The sequence below is a fragment of the Geotrypetes seraphini genome, chromosome 9 (genome assembly GCF_902459505.1).
Source record: "Geotrypetes seraphini chromosome 9, aGeoSer1.1, whole genome shotgun sequence".
NCBI lineage: Eukaryota > Metazoa > Chordata > Amphibia > Gymnophiona > Dermophiidae > Geotrypetes > Geotrypetes seraphini.
In genome coordinates, this window is record NC_047092.1 from 98,406,538 (window position 1) to 98,432,465 (window position 25,928).

General features: G+C 44.7%; 1 protein-coding gene across 9 annotated transcripts in view; it reads left to right on the forward strand.

The window, feature by feature from the left end:
• Window positions 1–25,928, forward strand: part of YEATS2 (YEATS domain containing 2) — a 1,675,245-nt gene that overhangs the window by 820,858 nt on the left and 828,459 nt on the right. For all 9 annotated transcript variants that reach the window (XM_033957686.1, XM_033957691.1, XM_033957693.1 and 6 more), the window contains one exon: window positions 506–664. In XM_033957686.1, the coding sequence (XP_033813577.1) occupies window positions 506–664 (159 nt within the window). The remainder of the gene's footprint in view (window positions 1–505; window positions 665–25,928) is intronic.

The following is a 25,928-nucleotide window of genomic DNA, read 5'->3' on the forward strand; positions in this document are numbered from 1 at the left end:
GGGGGTAAATGAGAGAGAGCAAGTAGACTGAATTAAGGCTGCAGGTAGATGAGACTGACTGGAAGGGGACAATACACTATTGTATTTTGCCACTATTTGGCGAAGTATATGGCAAAATACAATGGTACTTGTTTTGGTCTTCCGAGAGTTACAAAATATGGTTCCTGATAGAAAAAGGTTGGGCAAACCTAATCATAACCATTTGTATGAATTCATGAAAATGTTACTTTTAGAGAACAAAAATTGAAGTTGATTTTTGGTCTTCATCTCTGGATTGCTTAACGTTTTTCTGTGAGTCTGCAGGCATATACTAAAGATATGCCTATATCTCTTTAAACCCTTCACCTCCCTCTTTTGAGCTCTATTCCTCTTACTTATCTTCCTAACTCCTGAGTCCACCCTCCACCCCCTTTTATCCTGATAGTTAAATTAACTGTGTTATTCTGATACTGGGTGCATTTTGTATTGCCAAAGTACAATGTTAGATTTTTCTTTGTTTGTTTAGGTTCTCCAGTATCAGCCCCAAGTTCTCCTTTACCTCGTACCTCAAACTCTGTTTCAGTGCCCGTTAAGCCAGGGACTGCTAGCTCAAGTATCGGTGGTAATCCTTATATGATTGTTAATAAGATGGGACAAGTGACTGCTGCCACGGTACCAAGCACCGGTATGTACTTTCTCTGATAGATCAACCTGTTAAGTTATTCAAAATCTGTGCGGAGTTATAAAATGGACATATGTTTCTGAAGCATGATGTGAAAAAAATGCTATTTTTATGTACTTTGGATTTATTTTTATAGCCTGCTTTTAGCGAAAAATGAAAACTTTGAGATGGAGAAGGGAAGTTTTGGCAAATTACATGGGCCCTCTTTTACTAAGGTGCGCTAAAGCGTGCGTTAGTTTATGGACCAGGGCCGGATTAATCAATAGGCCCAGTAGGCATGTGCCTAGGGCCCGAAACTGTGAGGGGGGCCTGCTGAAGGAGGACGACTCACCTTGCCATTTTTTTTAAACAGCAAAGGCCCCCTCCCGGCATCAACGGCAACGCCCCCCCCTCCCGCATCAATGGCAACGGACTTCCTCCTCCCCCCCCATCGATGGCAATGCGGCTGGCTCTGTTACAGGAAGGTCCCGCGATGACTGTGTCTGACGGTGACGTCGGAGGGGGATGGACCGGCAGACGCAGTCATCGCAGGACCTTCCTGTAAGAGATCCAGCCGCGTTGCCGTTGATGCGGGAGGGGGGGGCATTGCCCTTGATGCCTAGTGTACTTGTGTGCCTAGGGGCCTTCGACGAATTAATCCTGCCCTGCTATGGATGTGTTAGCATTTAGCGAGCACTATTCGGTTAGCGCACCTTAGTAAAAGAGGGGGATAGAATGGATGTAAGAGAGTAAATTTTAAAGAGGATGGAACAGAGGGGATAGAATGGATGTAAGAGAGTGAATTTTAAAGAGGATGGAACAGAGGTTTAAAAAGAGAGTGGTCATGTTGCATTGGGCAAAGGTAACCAGCATTTTTCTGGGGCTTTTGTCCGTGTTAATCCTCTCACAGTGGACACACATATTTGTTCATATACCATCCAGATACTGTTTCCATTGCCTATGTTCTATTTTACTCATGCGATATGGAGCAGGGAGGGAGATTTGATTTTAATACTTCATATACTGCTAAAGACTAAAATGTTAGTTTCAGGTTTAATTAGGTTTGGTAACTGCTTAAAACCATCCTAAGTGGTTTACATAATACAAAGCTAAAAATAATTTAAAACAGGCTAAACATAAACAATTACAAATAATATAAGAGACTGTTTATGATACAAACAACGGGGGAGACTGTCTTGGATACAAAAGGAAGATGACGAGGGTTACATTTCATAAAAATAAAAAATTTGAATGGGGAGGGGGAAAAACAAAAGGGAGTGCAGTTTAGCGGTTTACATTTCTAAAAGCACATCCATATTATAACAAGTTATAATCTTAATAATATCTCATTGTACAATAATAATCTTTATAAATAACACTTACCCATACATAATATTTTAACTCACATGACTTTCCATGATAATATAAATATAATTAGTGTTAGTAATAGTATAATCCTCCCTGTGCTCCATATCACATGCACAAAATAGGACACAGGCAATGGGAAACAGTATCTGGATGGAGTATGGACAAATATCAGTGTCTACTGAGAGAGGAAGTGTCTACAAAAGGCCCTAAGAAAGACAAACCTAAACTGGGGACAGCAAGATGACAGAAGCTGTTGCTGGAGGATCATGTGGTATAGATCACAGTAGTTGTACAGGTAGTGCTGGAAAGTAAATTTGAACTTTTATCTTTATAGATAAGTGGTAATGCAATCCTTCTGTTACTTCCCTTCCGGATTCCATACGCTAGGTTTTCATTCCCAACCCGCAGTCTGGGTGTTGCAGAAATCCCCATCTTTTCTGAAAACAAGCTCCATCCCCTTAGCCCGAGTTAGTAAACAATCCCAGTTTCAATTTCTGCAAGCAGTCCATGCAGAAGTCTTTTGCAGGTGCTCTGCTTCTGTTTCTTATTTTTTTGCTTAAAGTTCATTTTGGTGGCTTCAGTGCCTTGAGACCCATCACCGGTGTTCCCCTGTTGGAGAAAAGGACACAGTCCTGTGGTGCCGAACTGCAGCTTCACAGAGAAGCTCTGGTGGATCTGTGGAGTCAGTGTGCTGTGTGTCGTCACCTTCAAGAACCTGAGGTCCCTTCCCATGGGAGTCTGCTGGTCAGTGATTCTGACACAGGTTTCTAGTGCAGGCTGTGTGTGCCTGGATAGAAACCCACTCGAGTTTCAAGGCGCAGGCTGCCTTTCCCACCCCTGACCGCGTGGCAGAGAATCTGTGGGGGCAGATGTTGTAGTCGGTCTCTGGCTGGCTGCCAGTCCGAAGATCTTTAATTCTATGCATTTGGAGTTGTTTCTGAAGCAGAACGTCCTTTTTCTCCATTCAGCTGCTTTAAAAACGCTGACGGGTAAAGGCACTACAGAGACTGTGAGTACCTCCATTATTTCCTATGGGTACTTCGGGGGTGGCTTGTGAATCAATTTAAACTTCGTTTTTCACAGTTTCTGTGGGTAGGGTTGAGGTTCCCCACCTCCCTAGACCCCAAATTGCTTATCCCATTCACCTACTGGGAAGAAAAAAATAATATCGTCTGCATATATTCGATCTTCAATTCCTAAAGATTCAAATAATTTGCATATAGCAACCATATAGATGTTAAATAATAGGGCAGAGAGCGCCGAGTCCTGTGGTACTCCAGTCCTAGCTGAATATGTTCCTGAAATCTTTCTCACTTGGAAAGAGCGTCCTAGGAGGTATGTTTTAAACCAATTGAAAACAACATCATACTTTCCAAGGTTATACAGTCTACCCAACAATTTGTTGAGATCCACAGAATTAAATGATCCATCCCTAGTCGCAGAGTAACAGTTAAAGAAATTAATAATAATTCTACGCTATGATCTTTCTGAAAACTAAGTTGCCTTCAGGTGTCAATCCGCAAGGATCTGATTTGGAAATTGCTAAGTGCCTTTTGATTTTATTCTTAGATATCTTAACTGACTGGAAATAGATTTTGCTACATGAAATATTTTTTTCTCTTGATTTGAGCACTGACTTTAAATTATTAGGATTTAAAACTGCTTGATTATTTAACTTGAAGTTTTGAACACGATCTTGATTATTTAATTTGGAGATTTGTGCACAAACATGATTATTTAATTTTGGGATTTATAAACTGTTGATTGCTTCTCTAGAACTGAACACAGACTTGTTATTACTTATTTAATTGCTGGGAATTAACTTTTAGAACTATTTGTCTATAGTGTGGTGTAATTGTTCTGTCTTCTAACCTAGCCCCCCTCCCCCACATTAAAAAAAATCCTTCCCGCCTTTTCTTTTTCTGCTTAGAACTCTTCTGACTAACTCTTGTCTTTCATACTGCAAGCATTTTATTTTACATAGTCAGACCACAAAGCAGTTTAAGGTTTAATCTGTAGTTGGGTATTGTAGCACAGAAGCTGCTAGCTAGATTTATTGGGAATATTTAGATTTTTTAAAAAAGGGAAAAAGGTAGATCCACCAGAAATTGTTTGCTGATAGGGTTCTTGGTGAGTCACTGGCACTTTAGTCCCTCCCCACATCCCACCCTACCCAGGGTCTGCAACTCATATATAGACAGCCCAATAATCAAGAAGTCTCAGTCAATCCCAATTCCAGCCAACCAAGATGAATTTCACTCAGTGCAATCTTTGTGGTGCTTTATTTCCCAGGCAAACCATCTGGAGGCTCAAGGTTTGCTCCATCTGTCTTCAACTTGCTAGTATCAAAGAGAAGCTCTACAAATATAAGCAGGAATTGGAGGCTATTAAAGCAGCTACAATCATCTCACACAAATATACCAATTTACCACCACTGCCCCAGGAATAAATGGATCATAGTTGGCTCAGGTAGACTACGGCATATGACACAGAAACATCCACCTTCGCAATTGTTGCCCTTAAAGAATCCCTTTACTCCATTAGAGCATTGTGATGCTCAAGATAAAAGAATCGAGAAGGAACCAGGACCAGTGAGGATAATTTGTAAAGTAAGTACCCCCAAAGTACATATAAAAAAGCTCAAGATAAAAGAACTGAGGAGGAACAAGAACCAATGAAGATCAAACCGGGAAAGTATTGCTGCTAGGTGATTCTATCATCAGAGGGGTTAACCTTGGAACACAGGACAAGGAACTCAAAATAGTGAAATGCCTTCCAGGATCCTCAGCCACCAGGAATGCCAGACAAATATTGAATGTAAATAGGGAAGAAGCAAAGAATTTGAACCCTGATATTATTATTATCCACCTCAGAAAAATAACCTGGCAAACAATAACCGACTTGCAGCGCAGAAAGCTTTTCGAGAGCTTGGGGAGTGGATAAAAACTTTTGTAAATGGGAGAGGAAAGAGTATAAAATACTGAGAACTTCAATAGGTGACTCAAAGCCTGGTGTCATCAAGAAGGCTTTAGGTACATGGGGCAATACATGGAAAAACAAGGTACTGTACCATGGCAGGAAAAAGAATCCTCGCTGAGAAATCCAGGCAATGTGTTTCTAGGCATTTAAACTAGAAGGTGGGGGTGGCATATGTATGGAGGTTACTTCCGGTGGCCACCCCCAGCAAAATATAAGATTTGATGATGATAAAGAAAGCAATGAAAACAACAACTTCCTAGTGATGCAACAGGAAATAGATATGAAATTAAAAACTGTAGAAAAATAAAATTGGTGAGGAATAGTAGCTGGAAAGCAATGGCCACAAACACCCACAGTCTAAGCAACAAAAATCAGGATCTGCAAGCCCTGATGTTAGAGGCAGACTTGGATATTGTTGTTATCACTGAGACATGGTTCAGTGAGTCCCATGGATAGGATGCCAGCATACCGGGCTATAATCTCTTCAGGAAGGACAGAGATGGTAGAAAAGGTGGAGGAGTAGCTCTCTATGTAAAGACAGATATCCAAGCAACTGCAATGCAGGGCACCTGGGGAAAGGAAGAAGCATTATGGATTGTTTTGAAAAGAGAAGATGGAACTTCTATCCACTTGGCAGTGGCGTACCAAGGGGGGGGTGCACAGCCGGCCAGGCCTGGGTCCTCCTGTTCCCCGGCCTGCGCCACTGCAATCTTACCTCCCCCGCTGACAAGAAGTCTTTCCGACGTCATTTCTGAAGTCGAAGAGGACGTTCCGGGCCAGCTAGGCAGTGATTGGCTGGCCTGGAACGTCCTCTCCGACATCAGAATTGACGTCGGAAAGACTTCTTCTCGGCGGGGGGAGGTAAGATTGCAGGCGCGGACCGGGGGAAAGGAAGGGGAGAGGCGCTTTTTTATTTTTTCTGCGGCAGGGAGGGCAGGATGTAGGCAGGCAAGCTGGCTGGCTTTAGCGCAGCAGGGAGGGAGGGAGATAGATAGGCATACAGGCAGGCTGGCTTTGGAGGTGGACAACATTTGGAAGGAAGTTGGGGGGACATAAGGATGCACTGGGGGCACTATGGACACAGGAAGGAGGCACTGGGGGCACCATGGACACAGGAAGGAGGCACTGGGGGCACCATGGACACGGGAAGGAGGCACTGGGGGCACCATGGACACGGGAAACACGGGAAGGAGGCACTGGGGGAACCAAGGACACGGGAAGGAGGCACTGGGGGCACCATGGACACGGGAAGGAGGCACTGGGGGCACCAAGGACACGGGAAGGAGGCACTGGGAGCACCATAGACACGGGAAGGAGGCACTGGGAGTACCATGGATACGGGAAGGAGGCACTGGGGGCACTAAGGACATGGGAAGGAAGGAGGGAGGAAATAGAAAGGGACAATTGTTGGGCCTGAGTGCAGAAAGAAAGAAATGAAAGAAAGGATACACAGTCAATTAATAGATGTCCCCTTTTGATGAAAAAAATAAATGGTCACGTTACCTCTGACTTACTTTCTCTGCAGCAGAGTCGGCGGCCGCGCTGAGGTGCAGGAAGGTTCCGCGATGACTCGTCTGCCGGCTCTGCTCCGGAAGAAGTAAGTTACGTCGGAGGGGGTGGCAGACGCAGTCATTGCGAGACGTTGCCACAACTCCCTGCGTTTGCTGGAGCAGAGCCAGCAGGCGAGTCATCGCGGGACCTTCCAGCATGCAGCTGCTGAGTCCACTCCAGAACAAGTACGTTGGAGTGGGGTGGACTGGCAGCCAGCAGCTACAGTCATCGTGGGACCTTGCTGCATGAAGGGAGAGAAAGGAGCAGGATTGCTGGAATGGAAGAGTGGTGGAGGGAAAGAAAGGGGGCAGGGTGGTATGGAATGGTGGTGCTGATAGAATTGATGTACAGAGAAAGGGAAGAGACATAAGGGGGAAGGATATTTGAGGGAAGGAAAGGGGGCAGATGCTGATTGAAGAGGGGTGGATGGCGAGAGAAAGGGCAGACATTGGATGTTAGTGGGGAGCCTATGCTGGATGGAAGTGTAGATGGGAGAGATAAGGGAGCAAATGCAGGAAGGAAATGGGAGAAGAGAAAGAGGGGAGCAGACGCTGGATGGAAGTGGACAGAGAGAGGAGAAGGTACTAGATGGAAGGGTTGGAGAAAGAAGGTACATGATGGAAGGAGGGGATAAATAAAAGGACAGCATATGATGGGGAGAAAAGGATTGAGTTCGGGAAACACTGGAGGGGTGAGGGAAAGAGGTGGCAAGCTTTAGGTAGACAGTAAAAAAGGACATTGATGAGAGGGTAGTAAGAACGTAATCTAGACAGATGCAGAAAATAAATTGAAAAGGAAAATGAGCGAGGAAAGTGATTGCAGAGGAGAGGTGTGGGAGAGGGAAGGTGAAGAGAGAGATGCCAGACCAATGGGGGTGAAAGGAGAGATGGAAGGGGAAGGCATATAGTTTCTGGAAGGGGCATAGAAGGAGAGAAGTTGCCATATAGGGGAAGAGAGACGGCAGACAGTGGATGGAAGGAAGAGAGTTACAAGAAGATGAGGAAAGCAGAAACCACAGAAGACAAAGGTAGAAAAAAATTTTCTATTTATTTATTGCTTTAGGAGACATGTGTCACAGTTTATGTGGTGCACTGTATGCAGAGTCCAGCTTCTTACTGGTTCAATTTAACCTTTGTCTATGTATTTCTATTTTATCCCCCCTTTTACAAAACTGTGGAGTGTATTTTAGCGCCAGCCATGGTGGTAGCAGCTCTGATGCTCAGAATTCTATCACCGTGACTAAAATCCACACTACAGTTTTGTAAAAGAGGGAGGGGTTAGTTTATGATTACATATTCCATACTAGGCGAAGGTGTGTTCGAAAGACATGGTTTTTTGTTAGGCTTGACTGCAGGATTGATCTGTACTAGTCTGGCTTGTTTAGTTTTACAATGGGTGTATTGCTGTTGTACTGCTCATTGCAGTATGTAAGATGCTGCCTTTTCCTAGGTACTCATGTGGAATCGGAAAGAAGTAGGGAGATCATGGATGCCTTTCAAGGGGCTCTTCTCAGCCAAATGGTAATGGAACCCATGAGGGAAAAAGCGATAATGGATCTGATGGTCACAAATGGTGAAAGTGTCTCTAATGTCCGCATGGGGGCCCACCTGGGAAGTAGCAATCATCTTATGGTTTGGTTCGATAATACAGCCAAAGTGGAGGATGGCCACACAAAACTCAAAGACCTGGATTTCAAACATGATTTCAAACATGATTGGATGGGAAAACATTAGGGAAATGGAAAAACAGTCGTCCGAGTTGAAAGGTGCAATAAAAAGTGCTACTGACCTTTATGTGAAGAAAATAAATAAAAATAAGAGAAAAAGGCAACCAATATGGTTCTCTTAACTAGTGACAGAAAAAAATAAAGGCACTAGAATTGGCGTTCATGAAATATAAAAAACCTTCAAGAGGAGGAGTTAGGAACGGAATATCGGATGAAACTGAAAGAAGTCAAGAGAGAGATAACGTCTGGCGAAAGCAGAAGAGCAAATGGCTATAAATATAAGAAAGGGAGACAAACATTTTTTCAGGTATATTAGTGAAAGAAGGTAAACAAAAAAATGGAATTACGAGACTGAAACTGCTCTGTGGAGAGTGAACTGCTATGTGGAGAGTGATGAGGAAAAAGCAAATGTGCTAAACAAATACTTCTGTTCGGTGTTCACAGAAGAAAAACATGGAGAAGCACCGCGATTGGTCACCTGAGAATGGAATAGATATTGCACCATTCATGGAAGAAAGCGTTTATGAACAACTTGAAAAATTGAAGGTGGTAATAGCTATGGGACTGGACAGAATCCATCCCAGGATACTGAGGGAACTCTGAGAGGTTCTGGCAGGTCTTCTTAAAGATGTGTTCAATAGATCTTTAGAGATAGGAGAGGTTCCGCGGGACTGGAGAAGAGCGGATGTGGTTCCTCTTCACAAAAGTGGTTGCAGAGATGAAGCGGGAAATTACAGATCGATAAGCCTCACTTCGGTTATTGGAAAAAATAATAGAAACGCTGCTGAAGGAAAGGATAGTGAAATTCTTAGAATCTAATGGATTACAAGATCCGAGGCAACATGGATTTACTTAAAGTAAATTGTGTCTTATTTGATTTATTTCTTTAGCTCGTCCTCCCAAAGGAGCCCAGAACAATTTATAGGAGTACATACACAGCATAGGTCAATACATGACATATTCTGATAGCTGGTATTACAACATCTGAGTTACAATAACAACATTTAAGTTACACTACAACGGGAACTCATGGCAGCCATTTCCTATGAGTGATCTGCATGGGGCAGGAGCATATGAAGATCGCTCCTGCCCCGAAAGTCTGCTAGACCACCAGGTACGGTTCCAGGGAATCTCAGAGGGCTTAAGGTAAGGCCCGGGATTCTGGGGACAGGCAGGGGTTGAGTCAGAACCAGCCCGAATATTATTTGTGGGTTTTTAATATTCACGGGCTGGCTCTGCCCCTAACCTCCGTGAATATTGAGGGAGAACTATATATCAGATATAGAAAAAGCAGTGTGACCGGTACTGTACACTATGGTATGATCAGTTGTTAACTTTGAAATGGACTTCGCATCTGTCTAGCTAGGGGAGCCTGATTGATTTCCTTGAAGTGTGGATCTTAAGGTTCTGGGTTCATAAAGTGGAAGGTTTTTACCGACCAAACGAATCTGATTGAATTCCTTGGCTGGGTGACCAGAGAATTGGATCAAGAACAGGGGAGTTTCTAGTGTCCTTGGATCTCACAGAGGTTTCCTCTATATTTCAATCTGCCCAGAGCTTCGCAGGTTTCTACGTTTCCATGTTCTGCATTTCCAGTTCGCAGCTGTGCCCCTTGGGCCTTGTGACAGCTCCTGCATTTTCATAAAAGTGATTGTAGTTGAAGCAACTTTCCGCCAGCAGGGGTTCCCTTCCTGGGACGCGGATGAACCGAGCTCCATATCGTTGGGTGTATGAAGGTGCAGTGGGGATGGTAATGTCTCTGCTGCAGGTGTTGGCAAGTTCAGGAAGAGACGTTTGGAGTCCTCCCAGTCCCTGGAGTTTCTGGGGCTTCTCCTCATCTTCAGGCAGGGTCATGTGTTTTTTCTCAGGGAAAGTGGACAGAACCTTCATCAATAGATCAGAATTCTCTTGGACTGTCTGGCTTTCTCAGCCTGGTTTTATCTGCAGGTTCTGGGGTCTCAGGCAGTCTCATTGGAGGTGATCCCCTGGGCCAAAGTGCCCATTCAACCTTGACGGGAGTCCCTCCTATCTTGGTGATCACTTCTGAGTTTCCCCTTTAGATGTCGCTCCCCTGGTTGGAGTCAGCTAGCCACAATTTGAGCTGGTGGTTTCAGGGGATGGCTCTCGACCAGGGTTGGCTTCTTTGAATTTCCGAGTGGATGACTGTTAGGATGAATGCCAGCCTGTTGGGTGACGAGCTCACTGTGTGTCCCTCTCCAGTCAGGGACAATGGACTCCTGGTTCACCACGTTGGTTGGCCTATCGTCTGGAGCTTTGGGAAATTCAGCTGACACTACTCACTATCAAGCCCCTTCAGAAAGACCAGCAGTGCAAGTTCTTCGACACCATAGTGGTGGTATGTGTATATCACGAGGATGCTCTAGTGCACTCTCTCTCTCCCTTTCTCTCACCCTCACCAGAATGATCAGCAGAGTTCCACTGGGCGTAAGCACCTCTTCTGTCTTTCTCGGGAGCCCTAGGAGTCAGAGTCATCAATGTTCCGGCAAGTTTTCCTCAGCCAACTGTTCCTGGTCTCAGGAGCATGGTCCCTCTCACAGGAGACATTCCATCTTATCTTACAAGAGCTGGTGTTTGGCCCCAGAGGGTCTTGTTGGCTTTGGCAGAGAACTCGAAGACCAGTTGCTTTTTCAGTTGCAAACAGCACAGAAGCTAGGGCCGGATGCCTTCGTTTGGCCCTGGCTGGCTCACAAGTTCCTGTATGATGTTCCCTCCGTAGCCTCTTGTTGGTTGGGTAATCCTCTGGACAGCGACGTAACCTGGCTTGGTGTCTCTAGTGACTCAGGATTGACCTCGCCACCCATGGTATACAGTTCTCGTACGTCTTCAGCAGGACGAGAAGCTCCGGCTCCCTTTTCATCAAACTCACAGCATTTTGGTCTTATGGTATGACCTTTGAGCGATCAACCTTTATAATGCGCAGTTATTCTGAGGTAGTTCTCTTGACTCTCTTGCGCTCAAAGTAACCCTCTCCTATGGCTTCTTCTGCCAAAGCATGGAAGGATCAGGTGGGGCCTGAGAAGGGTTAGGCTTTGGCAGAAGAAACCATAGGAGAGGGATACTTTGAGCGCAAGAGAGTCAAGAGAACTACCTCAGAATAACTGCGCTTCATCAAGGTTCTTTCTGTTAGTCCCTGGAGGATTACATATTAGCCGCCCTCTCTGTCTTCACTCAGTTGTTTGGAGTAGCCTGTTCCTTTCTGCCTTGGTCACTCTCATTACAGGTTTGAAGTTTTTCCAGCCAGTTGGCAGATCCTGTGGGGAGTTTCTGTGAATATATACATTGCCAAAGGCCTTTTTTGGGGTACTTGCTGCACATTGCAGGTTAGTGCTACATTGCTCCTCAATGTTTTCTCTGAGTTGCCTTTTTGCCTGTTATTACTTGTTAATATTTTATAGAGCAAACCAGTTCATGAATTACTTCTGTTGATGGGGATTTCCCCCTGTACCCTCTTGTCCTGGATTTGCAGTTACAGTATGTGCTTGGCTTTGGGACTTAACTGGGATTGTCTACTAACTCTCAGGCTAAAGGGGTGGAGCATGTGTTCAGAAAAGATGTGGATTTCTGTAACACCAAGACTGCAGGTTAGGATTGAACACCTAGAGGGGCATAATAAAAAAATGTGCTTAAGTCTGAGGTTGGATATTTTGTGCAAGATGTTCACATACCCAGCAGGAAAAATGTCCATTTTCAAAACTGTCAAACGTTTTGGTCCTTAGGACGTCTACTTTTTTTTTACTCATTTTCAAAAATAAAAATGTCCAAGCAAAAAACGTACAAAAACAAGTTTTGTAAATGTACCCACTAACTACTGTGGCAGAAGAAATCCCCATCAGCTGAGCCAGTTTCAGGGATTCCTGGTGGCTCAGCTGATGGGGATTCCCCCTGCCAGGATCAGCTGAGTAGCGGAGCCCTACACCCCTCCCCCACACATTTCCAACATTCCCCTGACATTCCACAACACCCCCTGATCCCCCTGACATCCCCCACATCCCTCTGATATCCCGTACCTCCCCCGATGTCCCCCCTCCACATCCCCCCAACATTCCTGGGCCTCCTCCTACATCCCCAGAACCTCCCCTATACCTTCAGAAGAGCAAATGACAGGAGGGAAGCTCACTTCTTCCTGCCTAGAAGGCCGTGTGCTCCAAGTGAAGGGGCTTCCCCCTCCCAAAGTATCTTGGGAAGTAGTGGGAGGGGCCGAAGACCACCATCTTGTATATGTTCAACAGTGGTTGCTGGGTGTTTGTTCTCAGCAGTTTCATGCATTACACGCGAATGTCCATCTGTTGTTTGGAGCTCAAAACGTGACTCATCAGAGAAGGCAACCCTCTGCCAGTCAGCCTTATATTGTCAAATGAACAATACACTGTGTGACAGCTGGTCCTTTCCTTGTGAGGTTACCATAGGGCACCCAATATTCACCAATATTTGTGTTTAATCTTTTTATGGAAGTGCACAGCAGTAACTTTCAGTTCATTACTTAACATATAACATCCAAGGAGATTCTGAATATGAAATGGCTCTACGCCTCCCCATACCAATATTATTAAATGCAGTGGTTCCCAACTCTGTCCTAGAGGACCATCAGGCCAGTCGGGTTTTCAGGATAGCCCTAATGAATATGCATGAAGCAGGTTTGCATGCCTGGCACCTCTATTATATGCAGATCTCTCTCATGCATATTCATTAGGGCTATCCTGAAAACTCGACTGGCCTGGTGGTCCTCCAGGATAGGGTTGGGAACCACTGATTTAATATATACATGTCATTTTTTGACTTTTGTTTTTCTTTCTGGATATGAAGTCTTATTCGTATGCAGATGACATGTTGCTTTTATTACCTGTTAGTGACAAGCAATCAGTTACTTCTGCTAAAGTTTAGTTTTAGTAATATATCATTCTGCATAACATGTTGTCTTTTGATCAGGGAAGTTAGCACTAAATGTCCCAAATCTCCAGTATCTTACCACTCCTCATGCAGTTATCTCTTCTGAGGTCTTCTTTTCCTGATTAACTGTTGCCATTCTGTTAGCTTAGCCAACAAGTTTGACTCAAACACTGCCGCTTGATGCAATAAACTCCCCTCATCACTGAATGCTGCTGCAGCAGCTTCCATAATGGAAGCTGTTGGCAAGTTTGGCATGGCTGACCCAGACCAGGTCTTGGGAGAGTCTTCTCAGATGACCCCAACCAGGTCTTGGGAGATTCTTGTGTACCTCAGATGCAATGTTCCCTCTAAGAATCAAGTTGATGTGGATAAAAAAATTTTTTTTCATGTGCAAAGGACTAAGTTGATTTGAGCAAATATTTTCCATTACGTTACCCTAAGTATTATCCATACTGTACATTACAAAATTAAGAATTACAAATATAAATTAAAAAATGGAAAATAAGATATTTAAACATTAAGACTTAAAACATTTTTTAGTTAGCTCTCAGAGGCCACCTCCTTTCCCAGATCAAGACAGTAAGCTGACCTGACCTGAGAAAGGAAGAAGTTTTGGTCTCTTAACAGTCAAAAATGTATAAAAATTAGTGCAATGAAAAAATATAATTTTCTATTTATATTTGTTAAACTTTATAAACATGGGTACCACACTCCATTATCCTGAGTTAAAAATAAAATTCTTGGAAAGTCGCATGATGCACTGAGCCGAGCAGACTTGTTTTAGCTTGGCTCTTGGGGTCCCGCTCCCCAGTTCAACCTAACTGCATAAAATATTGTGTGAATCAGCTCTCTTTCTTGGTGGTCACCCCATTGACCTCTTTATGGACAAATATTTAGCGCAGCCAGTGGAACAGATGGCATCAAAATCCTCAAAAAAGGAAAAAGAACGCCTGATAGAAGACAAAATGATGCTGCACGCCACTGTTGACGGATTGGTGCAATTTTCACCATTGCAGCTTAATCAATGATTAGAGTAATGTTCTTAGTTACAACTAAGCAATCCATAAAATGCAGTAGCAAAAGAGACACGTTGGTAGAAAAGAAAGTATTCCATCAAATGTGACTTGTGCACAGCTGTTTGTGTATTGATAAAGCATTGTTTATTGTTTGTTAAACTTGATATACTGCCTTTGTTACAACACAATTCAAGGCAGTTTACAATAAAAAACAAAAACTTTTTATAAAAATAAAAACAAAAATTAGAACACCATTAATAAAATAGGACAGAAACCATCTTTCGTACAAGAAACAAAAACATTCAGATCTTGATTCAGCAAAACTGCTCACCAATACTTCCATTTTCCTGTCTCAGAAAATGCTTGTTCAAAAAGATAGGCTTTTAAAGATATGCAGAACTTAGTGTAAGATGATTCTAAATGTAGATATGAAGGTAATGAATTCCATAATGCTGGTGCAATAGAAAAAAATGCAGAATGTCTTGTTGTTTCCCAGTTTATTTTAGAGGTATGAGGAATAACCAGTCTATTGTCGGCTAATGAACGAAGAGTCTGAGTTGTAAAATAAGGAATAATTAACATAGCCAAATAATCAGGACTACCCAAATGTAGTCTTATAAGTCAAAGTAAGGATTTTAAATTGTATATGATAATATACTGGAAGCCAATGCAATTGCTCCCTTAAAGTTATTCAAGCTAAGTACTTCATTAAAAAGAAATGCTAAAAAATTTATATGTGAATTAAAAATAACAAAGAATTGATCCTATGAAGATCGGGTTCAGTGATTTGTTTCACGTGAGCCACAGGGATAGTTTAACCCTCTGAGGATCTTTACCATCCCTAATTGGTTTAAGGTTTGGTAAAAAAAAACTTTGTTATAAACAATACTGGAAGTTGATGATAGTTGAAGTTATTGTTTCAATTGGGGCATTACATGATCAAATCTCCTAGCATTACATAAAATCCTGACTGTAGTGTTTTGTAATGTTTTAGTTAAAATTTAGGCAAACCTGCATAGATTGCATTACAGTAATTCAATTTGGAATTTATGAAAGCATAAAAAAGTTTGAACAATGATTCTTTTGTAATAAGTTTTCGAACTGCCATAAATTTCCAAAGGGCAAAGAAACCTGATTTAATCACAGTGGATTTTTATGTAACAAATGAGAGTGCTGAATCAATAATTATTCCTAAATAATTAAATGAATTAAACGTTTGTATTAGTTTATTAAAATGATTTAGTATTAATGAATTGAATTAGAACCCGTTATCCAACATGTGTTGGTTTTATCTGGGATAAGGACCATATGATATTCCTCAAGCCACCTTCAATAAACATGTTTGTAATGGTACAAGATCTGGGGAACTTGGTGAGTATAATAAACCAACAGTGTATTATCAGCATATGAAAAAAGTCTTATATTACAAGATTGTATCAGGCTGAGGAACAGATTGAACAACAATGGTGATAAAACAGATCGTTGTGGAGCTCCACATTTCAATGTATGGCTAAATTACTAATTGCCAGCTTGTTCCACATAGAAAGATCAATCTGATAAAAACGATGTAAACCAATTGAACACTGTACCCATTATGCCTAATGATATAAGCAGTCTTAAAAGTAGTGAATGATTAACCAGGTCAAAAGCTGATGATAAATTTAATAAAACTAGTAATGTTATTTGACCTGATTCAAGATGACTATGAAGTTCACTAAGCAATGCTACAATTGTCTAGAATGAACATAAGAATAGCCTTTCTGGGTCATACCAATGATCCATGAAGCCCAGTAGCCCGTTCTCACGGTGGCCAATCCAGGTCACTAATACCTGGCCAAAACCCAAGGAGTAGCAATATTCCATGCTACTGATTCAGGGCAAGCAGTGGCTTTTCCCATGTCTTTCTCAATAACAGACTATGGACTTTTCTCCAGGAAATTGTCCAAACATTTCTTAAAGCCAGCTATGCTATCCACTCTTACCACAACCTTTGGCAATGCGTTCCAGAGCTTAACTATTTCCTCCTATTGGTTTTAAAAAGTATTTCTCTGTAACTTCATCGAGTGTCCCCTAGTCTTTGTAATTTTGACGGAGTAAAAAATCGATTCACATTCTACTCCACTCAGGATTTTGTAGACTTCAATCATATCTCCCTCAGCCATCTCTTTTCTAAGCTGAAGAGCCCTAACTGTTTTAGTCTTTTTTCATACAAAAGGAGTTCCATCCTCTTTATCATCTTGGTCGCTCTTTGAACCTTTTCTAGCGCCTCTATATCTTTCTTGAGATAAGGAGACCAGAATTGAATGCAATACTCTAGGTGAAGTCGCACAATGGAGTGATACGGGGCATTATAACAATCTCAGTCTTGTTAACCATCCCTTTTTAAATAAATCCTAGCATCCTGTTTGTTTTTATTGGCCACCGCCACACATTGGGCAACAATTGTCTACAATGATACCCAGATCATTTTCTTGGGTGCTAACTCCCAAGATGGACCCTAGCATTTCAGTAACTGTGATTCAGGTTATTCTTCCCAATGTGCATCACTTTGCATTTGTTCACATTAAATTTCATCTGCCATTTGGACGCCCAGTCTTCCAATTTCCTAAGGTCCGCCTGCAAGTTTTTACAATCTGCATGCCTTTTAACAACTTTGAACAGTTTAGTGTCATGTGCAAATTTAATCACCTCACTCATTCCAATTTCAAGATCATTTATAAATAAGTTAAATAGCACTGGTCCCAGGACAGACCCCTACGACACTCAACTATTTACTCTTCTTTTTCAGGAGCCTTTCATAAGGAACTTTATCAAAAGTTTTCTGAAAATCTATATATACTATATCAACCAGTTCACCTTTATCCACATGTTTATTTATACCTTCAAAGAAGACAAGCAAATTGGTGAAGAACATTAATAGACTCAACATGATTTTGTAATTGATCAAAAACCACTTTTTCTAATTATTTGGCAATAAAAGATAAATTAGAAACTGGAAAATAGTTATTTGAAATTGAATGGTCAGCATTTAGAAGTCTTATCTGGATTTTAGGAAGCAGATAAAAACCCTACTATATAATAGGCTAGGGCCTTAACACTTTTTTTTATATCTTTTGCTATGTGAAATTCTCTGCATTCTTTTATATTGCATTTTATAATTTATGTATTTCTTTTTAGTGCCTTTTAATTGCTGTTTTTTAAATAACTTGTACTGCTTGTATCTTATCCAATTGTTGTGAACCGCTTAGAACTCCCGGGTATAGCGGTATATAAAAATAAATTTATTATTATTATTATTAATTTCTTCAACTGGCTTCTTTTAATTTTGAGGGAACAATACCAGATTTTAGATTTTGAGATATAATTGAATAATTAATAGTAAGAATAAGTAATAGTAAGAACCTGCATTCCAGCCCTGTCCCTGCCGGGTGTGCGAGCCTGCTCCGCTCCTCCCAGGACAGCCAGGAACTTTAAACTTAAATTACAGCATAGGGAATGGCGCTTAGCCGTTCGGCGCGCCAGCTAAGGTACACAGCAAAGGCTCGTGCCTTAGTACGCACTTTTGCAAAGCGACTGAGCGATCGAGTAGAAGAATCTGAAAGTGAGATCACTGAACATCTCTCCCAGCAACCAAACACTGCCGGGTGGCCTATCATCGGGCTGGGAGCCTATCCCCCCCACTACCATCTCACCAGTGCTGGGTTTGCTCAAAATCCAGCAGGAAGAACGCCCTGCCCTACCCTCTCTTGCCCCTCAACACCCGACACCTGCTCCTAACGGTCTCACCTGCTGTCTTGTGAGATCTCCCCATAAGATGTACCATCTAGATAAACCGATAAGTATTTGCATGATATTTGCATGGTTAGTCTATTATCCCAGGACAAGCAGGCAGGTATTCTCACTAATGGGTGACGTGATCCAACGGAGCCCCGATGTGGACGCTTCTTTGAAGAAAACTTGAAGTTTCCAGTCGCCCGCACCGCGCATGCGCGAGTGCCTTCCTGCCCGATGTACCGGGCGTGTCTCCTCAGTTCAGCTAGCTAGCAGAGAAGCCAACCCAGGGGAGGTGGGTGAGACGTGAGAATAGCTGCCTGCTGTCCTTGGATAACAACTGTTACGGTAAGTAACATTGCTTTATCCCAGGACAAGAAGGCAGGTATTCTCACTAATGGGTGACCTCCAAGCTAACCAGAATGGGATTGTGGGAGAGTTGGCAACTTAGGAGAATAAATTTTGTAGTACTGTTTGGCCAAACTGTCCATCCCGTCTGGAGAAGGTATCCAGACAATAGTGTGAGGTGAAGGTATGAACCGAGGACCAAGTGGCAGCTTTACAAAGCTCCTCAATCGGTGTTGATCTGAGGAAGGCTACAGAAGCTGCCATCGCTCTGACCTTGTGGGCTGTGATTTTTCTGTCAAGGGGCAATCCAGTCTGGGCATAGCAGAAAGAGATGCAAGCCGCCATCCAGTTGGAGATGGTGCGCTTGGAAACGGGACATCCCAACTTGTTCGGATCGAAGGAGATGAAAAGTTGAGGAGCAGATCTGTGAGGTTTGGTGCGTTCTAGGTTGAAAGCCAAAGCACGCTTACAGTCCAGAGTATGAAGAGCAGATTCTCCAGAGTGAGCGTGTGGCTTCGGGAAGAACACTGATAGGACGATGGATTGGTTGAGATGAAATTCAGAGAAAACCTTAGGAAGGAATTTCGGGTTTGTGCGGAGAACCACCTTGTCATGATGGAATACTGTGAAAGGCGGGTCCGCAACTAAGGCTTGTAGTTCACTGACTCTTCGGGCAGAAGTGAGGACAATGAGAAACACCACTTTTCAAGTGAGATACTTCAGGTGAGCCTTGTGAAGAGATTCAAATGGAGGTTTCATAAGCTGAGAAAGAACCACATTGAGGTCTCAAACCACCTGCGGCGGTTTGAGGGGAGGATTGACATGGAAGAGTCCTTTCATGAATCTGGAAACCACCAGATGAGCAGAGAGAGGTTTCCCTTGAAGAGGCTGATGGAAAGCAGTGATTGCACTAAGATGGACTAATATCGATGTAGACTTGAGACCCGAATGGGAAAGGCGCACAAGATAATCCAAAACTGAAGACAAGGAGGAGTGTTGTGGCTCATGATGATGAGAAAAACACCAAGCAGAAAATCTAGTCCACTTTTGGTGGTAGCCTTGTCTAGTAGCGGGCTTCCTTGAAGCTTCCAGGACATCTCTCACAGGTTGAGAAAACTGGAGAGGGGTTGCTTTGAGAGGAACCAAGCTGTCAGGTGTAGAGACTGCAGGTTGGGGTGAAGCAGAGATCCTTGATGCTGTGTAAGCAGAGATGGAAAGACTGGTAGGAGGTATGGGTCCCTGCTGCTGAGTTGAAGTATAAGGGAGTACCAAGGTTGTCTGGGCCACCGTGGAGCAATCAGGATCATGGTGGCATGGTCTGACTTCAGCTTGACTAGAGTCTTTTGGATGAGAGGAAATGGAGGAAACACATATAGAAAGCGATTCGTCCAGTCCAGGAGGAATGCATCTGCCTCGAGGTGCTGAGGGCAGATCCTGGAGCAGAAGTGAGGCAGTTTGAAGTTGTGGGGGGCTGCAAAGGGGTCTATCTGAGGCGTTCCCCATAGAGAGATGATGCAGGGGCGTGGAGTTGAGGGTCAACTCGTGAGGTTGCAAAAGACAGTTTAGGCTGTCTGCTAAGGCATTGTCCGCCCCCTGAATGTAGACCGCTCTGAGGAAGGTGTTGTTGTGAGTCGCCCAATCCCACACCTTCAGAGCTTCCTGGCAGAGGGAGGCTGATCCCGTGCCTCCCTGCTTGTTCATGTAGTACATGGCGACCTGGTTGTCTGTGCGAATGAGGACAACCTGGTCGCGAAGGAGATGTTGAAAGGTCTGGAGAGCGTTGAAGATCGCGCTGAGTTCCAGGAGATTGATGTGGCACTAGCGGTCCGTGCTGGTCCAGTAACCCTGGGTGCGGAGTCCGTCCAGATGGGCCCCCCAGGCATAAGTCGACGAGTCGGTCGTGAGGACTTTCTGGTGGTGGGGGGTGTGGAATAACAAGCCTCTGGATAGATTGGAGGAGAGCATCCACCAGCGAAGAGACTGTTGTAGAGCAGGAGTGACCCGGATGAGGTGAGTCAAAGGGTCGGTCGTCTGGGACCACTGGGATGCCAGGGTCCATTGGGGAATCCTGAGGTGAAGTCTGGCAAGCGGAATCACATGAACTGTAGAGGCCATGAGGCCTAGAAGGACCATGATTTGTCTTGCTGAGATGGACGTGCGAGAGGACACTGAGTGGCAGAGATGAAGGAGGGCGTCCCTGCGTGGGGGCGGGAGGAACGCTCTGAGTTGGGTAGCATCCAGAATCACCCCAATGAAGGGAAGAGTCTGGGACGGTTGCAGGTGGGATTTGGGGAAGTTGATCTCGAATCCCAGATGTTGCAGTAACCAAATTGTCTTCTGGATCGTGAGAGCGGCTCCCTGAGACGTGGAATCCGTGATGAGCCAATCGTCCAGGTAAGGAAACACCTGGAGGCCATGGCTCCTGAGTGCTGCGGCCACCACAACCAGGCATTTGGTGAAGACTCTGGTTGACAAGGACAGGCCAAAGGGTAGCAGTCGGTATTGGAGGTGAAGGTGTCCCACCCTGAATCTGAGATATTGACGGGAGGCTGGATGAATTGGAATGTGAGTGTAGGCCTCCTTGAGATCCAGTGAGCATAACCAGTCGTTCTGCTTGAGGAGGGGGTACAGTGATGCAAGGGGCAGCATGCAAAACTTTTCTTTGACCAGATATTTGTTGATTATCCTGAGGTCCACGATGGGTTGCAGGTCGCCCATCTTCTTTGGAACAAGAAGTATCGGGAGTAAAACCCCTTGTTCTGTTGGTCCTGGGGGACCGGTTCGACAGCCCCCAGCTGTAACAAGGCCTGAGCTTCCTGAAGAAGAAGGGCGGTCTGGGTCAAGTTGGAAGGATACTCTCTTGGAGGGTGCTCCGGAGGAGCTTGATGGAACTGAAGGGAGTATCCCTCTTTTATGATGGAGAGGACCCAGAGGTCTGTGGTGATAGTTGTCCATCGGTGGTAGAAATAATGGAGGCGGCCTCCGATGGGTGGATTTACTGAGAAAGGGAGGACGATTGAGGAAATGTCCTCTTTGAAACAGTCATTAGGGCTGGGGGGCCTTAGGTGCAGCCGGTGGCTGAGGTTTATGCTGTTGTTTCTGCGGGTGCTGTCTCTTCACAGGCTGTCTGCTGGGAGGAGCCTGTTTTGGAGGGTAGCGCAGCTGGTTCACCAATGGTGGGCGAGGCTGGCGAGGAGGAGCAGGCCTGGGCTTCGGATGTAGGATGGACTGGAAGGATTCTTTGTTACATACTCACTACATGATGGCTTCTTTAAATTATTTTTTAACATTGTTTCTTATGTTCTGTTGGTCCTGCTACAAAAGCTGGTCAGCTAATGCTCTATATTCTACTCCTATTCCAATCGTCACAAGGCCTCGTTTTACCAACCTAGAACCCCACACGACTACCTATCGATTTCTACATGATTGTTCCGAACGGGGCCCTTTTCAAAACTCAGTTGTTCCCCCTTCACGTAAACCAAACAGACGTCACTGTAAAAAACAGCAGAGGTTGAGGAAAATTACCTACTGAGTAACAACAGACCCTCCCCCCTCCATCAAAAGTTCCAAGGATTCTACTGAAACATTTGATCTTTTAGGAACAAATCCCAGCTGGTAAAAGACTGGTTAGAGGAGACCAACCCAGACTTTGTTCTTTTAACCGAAACATGCTGGTTTCCGACAACGACATCATATTACGCGAGTGTCTTCCACCTGGGTTTAAAATTATTTCCCAACCCAGAAGTAGGGGAAGAGGGAAAGGATTAGCCATTATCGTAAGAGATTCATTTGAATCTACCATCTTAGCCTCGCTATCCTCAATGGATCTCAAAATTTGTTCTTACAAACTCTTGTCAGACCAGTTAGAAGATGGCTTAATTATTACGCTATTTTATATTCATCCCAAGAAATGGTCCACCGGTAAGGACAACTTCTTCAAATTCCTCCTTACTAACACAATATAACCTACTGACTGGCAATCTGAACATTCACCTAGAGCAGGAAGAGCAGGGTGACGCCAAAGATTTACTATCCTTTCTTCTCTAGACTTCTTCACGCCGGCCCCAGAAAAGACCCATCAACTAGACCTAGTAACCTTTTCCTCTAAAGAACTAGTCCATCCCAAGATTGTCTGGGAGCAAGCCACTTGGACTGATTCTCTATGGTCAGACCACCGATTATGTAATTTCCAATTCAGCTGGCAAGAAATACATTCCCCATCCAATCCCAAGGTGGCAGAAAGGAATAAGAAAATGATAGCCACTAGAGGTTTAGTAAACCCTGTGGAATTCTGGTCGCATTATGATATTACTTCTAACTCAGACCCCGACTCTTTCTCGGTAGATTCCTGGACCAACACAAGTATGTTTCAAGTTTCTAGTTTATTATAAAATTTGATTAATCGCCTATTCCAAATTCTAAGTGATGTACAAATCTATAAAAATTACAGAGTTAGGGTAAAACAAATGCAACTAACAAAGAGACTAAACATAATAAAAACCAACTTATACAAACATAATAAAACACAAGTAAAGGCTAGGAAAGAAATACAATCTGATTAATATGAGGAAAAACAAGGTTAAGGACAATAGGAAAGGGAAGGAAAAAACTCTCAGAAACTATAAAAATAAAAAAGAGAGTCATAAGCAATTCATTTAGTTATTGAATGCATCTTTAAAAAGAAAACTCTTAAGTTTGCTCTTAAATTTTTCTAAATTCTTTTCTTCTCTTAAATAAATTTTAAGTGAATTCCATGTTTGAGGAGCTGTGATGGAGAAGATAGATTGCCGCCGTGTGTTAATAATTTTGAGAGAGGGAATGACCAGTAAATATTGGTCATTCGACCTCAGTAATCTGGATGAAGTATAAGGTATCAAGGCTTTATAAATAAAAGCTGGGGTTTTAAATATAAGAGATTTAAAGGTGAGCAAACTTAATTTATACAATATATGATGTGTGACCGGAAGCCAATGTGCTTTGTTAAGTAAAGGAGTCACATGATCAAATTTCTTTGCTTTCATAATAAGTTTAAGATCTGGTGTTAAATGATCATAATAATTACAAGTCAAAGATCTTGATGCTTTTTTGGAGTGTGTTTCTGTTTCTCTCTATGCTTATTTTTATCTCTATTTTTTTACTTTAATTATTATTTTAATTCTATCTTTAAATTATTTATTCATTACTTGTTGGAATATTTCATTTCTATCTCTATCTCTACCTCTGTCTTTTTATTTTTATTTTTCATACTGTTTCTTCAGGTACTTTAGTTAGATTGTGAGCCTTTGGGACAGTTAGGGAATTTCCAAGTACCTATCTTATTTATTTAGTTTTTATTTATTGTATCTTTAATGCATCATTTTTGTAAACCGCTTAGAAACCTCACGGTTATTAGCGGTATATAAGAATTAAATTAAATTAAAATTAAGTTTAATTGAAGCATTCTGGATGATTTACAGATGCCTAATTTCCTTTTGAGCTACCAGTTGTGGCAAATACCGTATTTTCGCGGATATAACGCGCACCATTGTAAAACGCACACAGGGGTATAGCGCGCAGAAATCACGATGATATGTACAAAAACTTTTCTATACCGCGCTCAGGCATATAACGCGCATGCTGCCCGACTCTCCTTTCGCCCGCCCTGACTTTCCGTGCGCTGTCCCGACTCTCCGTTCACCCCCCCTGACTTCCGTGCACTGTCCTCCCTTGAAGTCCTGTCCCCCCTTGAAGGTCTGTCCCCATCCTGAAAGCCTGATGCCCCCCCCGACGTCCGATACATCCCCCCCCCGGCAGGACCACTCGCACCCTCACCCCGAAGGACCGCCGACTCCCCAACAATATCGGGCCAGGAGGGAGCCCAAACCCTCCTGGCCACGGCGACCCCCTAACCCCACCCCGCACTACATTACGGGCAGGAGGGATCCCAGGCCCTCCTGCCCTCGACGCAAACCCCCTCCCCCCAACGACCGCCCCCCCCCCAAGAACCTCCGCCCGTCCCCCAGCCGACCCGCGACCCCCCTGGCCGACCCCCACGACACCCCCACCCGCCTTCCCCGTACCTTTGTGTAGTTGGGCCAGAAGGGAGCCCAAACCCTCCTGGCCACGGCGACCCCCTAACCCCACCCCGCACTACATTACGGGCAGGAGGGATCCCAGGCCCTCCTGCCCTCGACGCAAACCCCCCTCCCCCCCAGCCGACCCGCGACCCCCCTGGCCGACCCCCACGACCCCCCCACCCCCCTTCCCCGTACCTTTGGAAGTTGGCCGGACAGACGGGAGCCAAACCCGCCTGTCCGGCAGGCAGCCAACGAAGGAATGAGGCTGGATTGGCCCATCCGTCCTAAAGCTCCGCCTACTGGTGGGGCCTAAGGTGCGTGGGCCAATCAGAATAGGCCCTGGAGCCTTAGGTCCCACCTGGGGGCGCGGCCTGAGACACATGGTCGGGTTTGGCCCATGTGCCTCAGGCCGCGCCCCCAGGTGGGACCTAAGGCTCCAGGGCCTATTCTGATTGGCCCACGCGCCTTAGGCCCCACCAGTAGGCGGAGCTTTAGGACGGATGGGCCAATCCGGCCTCATTCCTTCGTTGGCTGCCTGCCGGACAGGCGGGTTTGGCTCCCGTCTGTCCGGCCAACTTCCAAAGGTACGGGGAAGGGGGGTGGGGGGGTCGTGGGGGTCGGCCAGGGGGGTCGCGGGTCGGCTGGAGGGGAGGGGGGTTTGCGTCGAGGGCAGGAGGGCCTGGGATCCCTCCTGCCCGTAATGTAGTGCGGGGTGGGGTTAGGGGGTCGCCGTGGCCAGGAGGGTTTGGGCTCCCTTCTGGCCCAACTACACAAAGGTACGGGGAAGGCGGGTGGGGGTGTCGTGGGGGTCGGCCAGGGGGGTCGCGGGTCGGCTGGGGGACGGGCGGAGGTTCTTGGGGGGGGGGCGGTCGTTGGGGGGAGGGGGTTTGCGTCGAGGGCAGGAGGGCCTGGGATCCCTCCTGCCCGTAATGTAGTGCGGGGTGGGGTTAGGGGGTCGCCGTGGCCAGGAGGGTTTGGGCTCCCTCCTGGCCCGATATTGTTGGGGAGTCGGCGGTCCTTCGGGGTGAGGGTGCGAGTGGTCCTGCCGGGGGGGGGATGTATCGGACGTCGGGGAGTCGGCCGGGCAAGAGGGCTTGGGCTCCCTCTTGCTCCGATCGTGGATGCGGGTGCGGGTGGGAGCGCGTGCGAGCGGTCGTTCGGGGTGGGGGTGCGAGCGGTCCTGCTGGGGGGGTGAATCGGGCGTCGGGCGGGGTGGGAACTATGTTTAAAAACTTTTGTATACCGCGCTCAGCCATATAACGCGCGAGGGGTATGCGCGGTACGTAAAATCATGTATAACGCGCGCGTTATATCCGCGAAAATACGGTAATTGTTTCTATATAGTATATCCAGGCAAACCTTTATTGGTGTAAAAATAATAATTGTCTGGATGAACAAACTTTCTTTCTTTTTTCAAAAAGACGCCTCAGCCCCACCACTCCACCGTTCAAAGTATTTCATATCGCGGGAAGCATATTGTGGTGCTTCATCATTGGCTGTCGTTTTTTGAAATAACAGTTTTTTAGTGTTTTATATATATAAAGATTTCTTTTGTCTTTCAATTT